Below are 6,855 nucleotides of genomic sequence, written 5' to 3' on the forward strand. Positions count from 1 at the left end.
GTGTACTTCTTCCAAAGCTCTCTATAAAAACCCAAATTCTATTAGAAGAGTTTAAACCCTACATTAATGTACGAGGATGGCCCTTCTTTTGAAAGGTAGTGCCATTTTGGCCATTGTTATTCATGCCTCAATTGTTCTTTAGCCTTCACATCTACCACACTTGTGCATCATGCATTATGTGTTTCAATATGTGGCCCTTATATGCTGTACACACAACATGCCCATCCAGAAAAAAGAGGATCATGTAAAAAGGGGGAGATCTCCCTACCCATGGACTGGGGCATCCTGCCCTCCATCTTCCAAAACCATTGATGAGAGAGAGGCAGATCTATAAACAACCTTAGCTACGACATAAGTGCATGCCCAATGAGCTAGTGATAAGGCATTTACACATTTACTTTTGGTGTGGATATATCTTGCCCCTTTGCAACTTGCCTTTCCATGGATGATTGGGAGATGTATGAGCCCTCATGGGAAGGGAGGGTGGAGTTAAATTATACAACGAGAGAAGGTGGAGTTAAATGTTAAATTATACGACCAAAAACTACATGTTAAATTATACGACCAAAAACTACCCTTACGTTTGGAGCGGAATCGGTTGTTATCTGAAGGTGGGGGTAGGAAAGCTCGTCTCATCACACCAACTTGTAAGATACACCAGACTCCACTTGTTATTCGGTCAATGGGAGACTCGAGAGGAGAATACTTATACGCGATGAGAGATGAAGTCCAAAGGTTTCTCTAATCACGAGCGTGATCCAACTTTTTCCCTCATAATAAAGTCATGGAGCACCCCTCTCTCTCTCTCTCTCTCTCTCAAACACACACACACACACACACATCTCCCTCTAGATACAACGAAATAGAGACCACCATACTTTCCTGCATCAGTCTATATTATAGGAATCCTATAATATAGACGCATGAATTCAAGGGCCTTGCATATGGTGTTTGCTAGAGCTCCGGAAACATGCCTCTTACCAGGTCTGGCCCCTTATTCTCCATCATCTTCCTTAGCCTCATTAGCCTGCTTTGTGTGGCCTCATCCAAAAAAGAAGATGAATGCTCTGTTCTCCTCCCAATTCTCAAGCAATCAAATATATTCACCAACTGCAATTGCAGCAAACAGCTAAGCTCAAAGTCTGTGCAATGCAAAGGCAACTGCAGCCAGGGCCATCATCTTGTGAACTGCACAGGCAAGTTCATAACGGAGCTTTACTTGAGCAATTTAGGCCTGAGAGGGAACATCACATGGGTAGCAGCTCTTCAAAATCTCACATATCTTGATGTATCTCTAAATCATTTGAATGGCAGCATACCTTCTACAATCTGGAGCCTGGAAAAGCTCACCCACTTGAATCTTTCCTCAAACAAATTTAATGGGTATATCATCAATTACAGTAATGTAAATCACTCTTATCCTTTGAAGGCACTCGATCTCTCTTCTAATCAAATAGAGGGTCCCTTACCTCAGAATCTCTGCACTCGCTTCCCATATCTAACCCAAGTGAGTGTAAGCTCCAATAGGATAAGCTCAGCTAACTTCTCCATGTGTGAGAAACTAGAGGCTTTGGATGCCTCTCTCAACAGGTTGGAGGGGTTTCTACTTGAGGATATCAAAAGCAAAAACTTATTGAGCGCTATTGATCTGAGAAACAATAGCTTGAGTGGCTCGATACCAAGTCTCAAGGGGCTGCCCAAGCTCAATTCTCTGGACTTGTCTTTCAACAAATTGAGTGGCAAATTTGGAGATGAAGAGCTTCCAAGCATCGTTTCAAAGCTCAATGTTTCCTACAACAAATTGGAAGTGAATTTGAGCGCATTTATGATGCATAAATTTGGGCTGTCTGCTTTCTGTCCTGAGAGTGATAGCACAGATCAGTGCTTTCTTCCTGCAGCTCCATCTCCATCTCCATCTCCTTCTCAATCTATGGTGTCCGGTGCTGATGGTCCTCCTACCTCTAGGCTTTTCAGAAAACCCTCCCGTGTGAAAGTGAAATTGGCCGCCATTGTGGGCATCGCTGTGGTCGCCACCGTCGCAATGCTCTTGATAGCACTCCTGTCTTCAATCTTGGTCCTCAAGAGGAGACGGAAAATGAAATGGGCCGTGAGCAAGCCGCCGCTGCCGTTCAAGCACGTTCCGGAGATAGGCCCGTTCTCCTTCGAAGCCCTTTCCGGCACATGGGTTGCGGACGTTAAGGATCCCACAGCTGTCCCGGTTGTGATCTTCCAAAAGCCGCTGCTGAATCTCACGTTCTCTGACCTGCTGCAGGCGACGGCGTCGTTCGACAGAGAATCAGAGGTGGGCGATGGATCTGGGCTGGTCTACAAGTGTGTCCTGCCAGGAGCGTTGGAAAATGAGGCGAAGGTGGCCATCAAAGTGCTTGAGGAAGGGCGGAGCTTGAAGGCGGAGGAGGCTGAGAAGGCGTTTACGGCAATGGCCGAGGTTAAGCACGAAAATCTGGTGCCGCTGCTGGGCTACTGTATAGTGGGTGAAGAGAAACTGCTCATATATAAGCATATGGAGGGGGGTAGCTTAGAAGATTTACTGCATGAGGTGCCGGAAGGAGGACTGATGGAGTCGACGGAAGACTGGAGCAATATGGATTCATGGGATGATCGAGAGCCAGTAGGGCAGGATCACTGTGTGATTCAGATAAGCAAAGTCATTTGGGAAGCTAGGATTAAGCTTGCACTCGGGATTTCCAGAGCGTTGGCTTATTTGCATAACGGATGTTCACAGCAGATAATACACGGTGCCGTGAGCTCAGCCTGCATACTGCTGGATGCCGGAAATGAGGCTAGGCTGGCGAACTACAGCGGCGGGTGGGGCTTACGGCGGCGGTTGACGCCGGGCTACGTGGCGCCGGAGTGCGGCAACGACCACACAGCGACCGCCAAGTCGGACGTTTATAGCATGGGCGTTGTGCTGATGGAGCTGGCGACGGGCAGGCGCGCTCTGGGCAACTACGCTTCTGGTTGCTCCAGCTTGGTGGCGTGGGTCCGGCTACTGGTGAAGGAGAAGCGGGCAGAGAGGGCAGTGGACCCGAGCCTGCCCGCGGGCGCCCACCCGCACGTCGTGGACGTGATCAAGATGGCGTATCTTTGCACCGCCGATTCTGCCGCCAAGCGCCCCTCCATGCAACAAGTCGTCGGCCTCCTCAAAGATCTTGCTCCCCATTAATTCCTTGATATACTTCTTTAATGCGCGCATTTAGCTGTTGATATTTTCAAACGAATACCTATAATAATAATAAATAATCCATCAAAACATTTTATCTAAATTGCTAAAAAATAGTGTTTGATGTAAAGATTTTAGACATTGATTGATTGTCTCCATGTGTGTGTGTGTGTAAGAGAGAGAGAGACACTACACTACTTTCATCTTCAAGGGATTGTTTTTCTTCATTGACCAATTAAACCATTTTACTTCATAACTTTGCATTATGAAATCCTTGGATGCAAATTTTTTAATTGATTTTTAAATCTATGACTATGAAGTGAGAAATTTCTTTCCTTGCCAAGCAATTAAGACCTCTCTCTTGGTCAAGCTTTTTGCAAAAGCCACGCTTAAAAATGACAATTTCATGCATGTTTGTGTTGTGTGCACGTGTATCTTTGTAAGGCTGTTTACAAACTAATGGTAGTCCACCATCATCACCTCCCAATGCTCATGGAGGAAGGATAAGTAAACGATGATAACACTCTTAGTTATAGGGGCTATTTTTAGCCCAATGGCTATTTTAGAGGGGTCTTTTATATTGTTGGGCTATTTCACTAGAAACGTTTTAGAAAAATTGTTCAATTTTTTTAAGTTTTTAGAGGGTTCTAGAGGAAAATTAGACAAAAGTACACTACATACTACCATATAAGATAGAAAATTTCAAAGATTTGCCCAAGTTTCTAAAGTTAAAGGTTCATATATAAAAACATTCACCAACCCATCTATACTTATATTGTTTTATTGGTGTCTTATTTTTTACCTTGTATTAAATAGTCTTTCATCAAATGGTTTACGTGCATCTTGGAGAGTGTGCCTAACACCTGTCTCTATTGGTATAGCAGGCAGGTTTATAGTCTTCAAGACCAAAACATGTAAGCAGTCTTTGTATGTACTTTGATTGGACCTTGAGCCTAGCACCTGTCTCTACTGGTGTAGCAACATGCTTATAGTCTTTAAGAGACCAAAAGGTATAAGTAGCCTATTATGTACTTTGACTGTAACATCACAATATTATCATCACGCTGCATAACCTGTATGCTCAAATAATCATGCAATGAGTTCAAAACTATCATCTCAAATGCCACATGTAATTCAGCCTCGAAGGCTAAAATCTTCTCCTCATTAAAGACTGTTAAGTAGCATGTCGTTAACATTACATAAAGGGTACTCTTAGTTGGAATGTTCCAAAAACCATTTGCAACCAAGTATGCATTTATCTTTTCATACCATTCTATGGGAGCCTGCTTAAGGCCGTTTAAAGCTTTTCTCAACCTGCATACTTTTCATACCATTCTATGGGAGCCTGCTTAAGGCCATTTAAAGCTTTTCTCAACCTGCATACTTTAGACTTATGTCCCTTCAACAAAACCATGAAGTCGAGATACAAAACCTCCTCATGCGAATCACCATTTAAGAAGGCAGTCTTGATATCCAACCGATCCGACTGTGGTGATGAAGCCTTGCCTTGTAGGGTGGTCAAAGCTACCATCATCTGTATGCTTAAGATTATAAACCCACAATGGCTTTTTTACCATAAGGTAAGTGTCATTTTTTAGGATTGAGTATGCATGGCCTACATCCAATGATATTTTTCATACATGTACTTTTTGAAAGGAAACGTGTTCATTATATATATATTGGCAATGAGAGCATGATTCATAAAGGAATAAGATGCATGATGAGAACTTGCACATGTTCTGCTAGGCAAAGGAGTAGCTAATTTGCTATCTCGTAATGTTTGCACACCAGCCATTTTGACATACTCTTGGATGCTTATAAGGCTACTCTTTCCTCATCCATAATTGCCTCATCAATAGGCTAATCTACGACCTGAAATTTGAGCTAATTTTCAGCTGGTATGGGCTACTTCACAATACCTTATTGAGCATTCATTTGCTCCACATATGGTTGCCCGACATTATACAAGGGTAGTAGTGTATCAAAGATTTCCTATGGGCATACATTTTTGATGTTTTTACATAAACGCATGGGATGAACTGAGTTCTCAAAAAAGGCAATGTCTTTATTCACCAAAATTTGCCTTGTTGTGGTTTAAGGGTAGAGTCTATACACCCTTTGCTTTTTGAGTTGTGGTTGAATGGTAGAGTCTATATACCCTTTACTTTCTAAGTTGTGTCCCACAAAAATACATTTTATTGCCTTATCCATCGAGCTTATTACATTGTTTCTTAGGCACAAGAGTATTAGCAAGACAACCAAAAACATGCAAATGAGACTTCATGTCATTCCAAGCTTCACAAGGGGTAATTATATACAAGACCATGGTACAGCATCTATTTAGCACATAAGTGGCACACATAATTGCCTCCAACCAACAAACATGAGGCAAATCTTGGTCTTTAACCATGCAACATGTGCCATCTCCATGAGAGATCTATTCTTCCTCTTAGTCACACCATTTTGTTGAGGTGTGTAAGGCAATGTGCATTGATGTTTTATGCCTCTTTTAGCCATATATCCATGAAATTCTTTTGACATATACTCCCCCCCTCCATCTGTACAAAGGGTGCCAACTTTACAAACAGATATATTTTTAGCCATATAGACAAAGTGTCTAAAACATGTAAAAACCTATGACTTTGATTTTAACAGATACACCCAGGTTTGCGTGGAGTAGTTATCAATAAAATTCACAAAGTAGAGATATCTCTCATGTCCACATGTGACCACATACATCACTATGACAACACTTATTGATCCATTTGGGAATGATGTCCATTATATCTTTCCCAAAATACACCGCTCACATACATGTTTGATAGAGGCCTCAAGCTTTGGCACCTCTGATACCATCTCTTGTCTTTTAAGGCATAACAAACTGGCAAAATTCAAGTGACCAAAGAGGGTATGACATAGCTCATAATCACTCATAGCACTTGGCAATAACGACACAAGAATTATGTGTCAATCTCTATTACATGTCCAACCTTAAAAGTTCATGGATTAGAGTATCATATACCACAATGATGTCTCCATCACTCCGGTCATGAATTGTACACCCATCATTAACAAATTTCATCATCATCGAGTCGATAGCAATAAGACCCGTTTGTAAAGGTTCGTACACGGAACGTCTTGAAATAATCCCTGGAGCAGGAGATTCGATTGATCTAAACTCAAAAGCTAGGATTTGACCCTTATCGTCAATAGGTTGAGCCAAAGCGTTTACGACACGACCTAAAAAGGAGTCACTGACTGGTATTTGGGCAATCTTTCCCGTTGCTCTTACGGAAGCACCACTATCAAAATATGAGACATGTTAATCTATCACTAATGCATACATCATAGATAGAAGGATCATAACCGCAGTAGTGCATAATGAATGCCCAATCATCCTGTGCATAGTTCACTAACTCCTTTTTAGCACTTGGTGTTGATGCAATATTCACAACCATGCCTTGCCTGAATCTTTCTTATTCTCCTTCTCTAGCCTTTTCCTACATTCATTGATATAATGGGCTAGCTTCCAACAATAGTTGCATTTTCCTCTCTTTTGTAAAGGCTTATCACCCTTCTTCTCAACATCTTTGCCAGAAGACTGGGCTAATTTTTCCTTTGGCTTATAGCCACCTTGAGAGAAGGCTTTGCCTGTATCTTTTTGACTGACACTG

General features: G+C 42.2%; 1 protein-coding gene across 1 annotated transcript; it reads left to right on the top strand.

Moving 5' to 3' along the window:
- The first annotated feature begins 592 nt into the window (after positions 1–592).
- On the top strand, positions 593–3,271 carry LOC147626586 (calmodulin-binding receptor kinase CaMRLK-like). Its single transcript, XM_086816640.1, has one exon. It carries the CDS (start codon positions 971–973, stop codon positions 3,182–3,184), a length of 2,214 nt encoding a protein of 737 aa, XP_086672766.1. The 5' UTR covers positions 593–970; the 3' UTR covers positions 3,185–3,271.
- The last annotated feature ends 3,584 nt before the right edge of the window (positions 3,272–6,855 follow it).

This window comes from Cibotium barometz, chromosome 22, assembly GCF_041138505.1.
Source record: "Cibotium barometz isolate CiBa-2024 chromosome 22, ASM4113850v1, whole genome shotgun sequence".
In the NCBI taxonomy this organism is placed as follows: domain Eukaryota; kingdom Viridiplantae; phylum Streptophyta; class Polypodiopsida; order Cyatheales; family Cibotiaceae; genus Cibotium; species Cibotium barometz.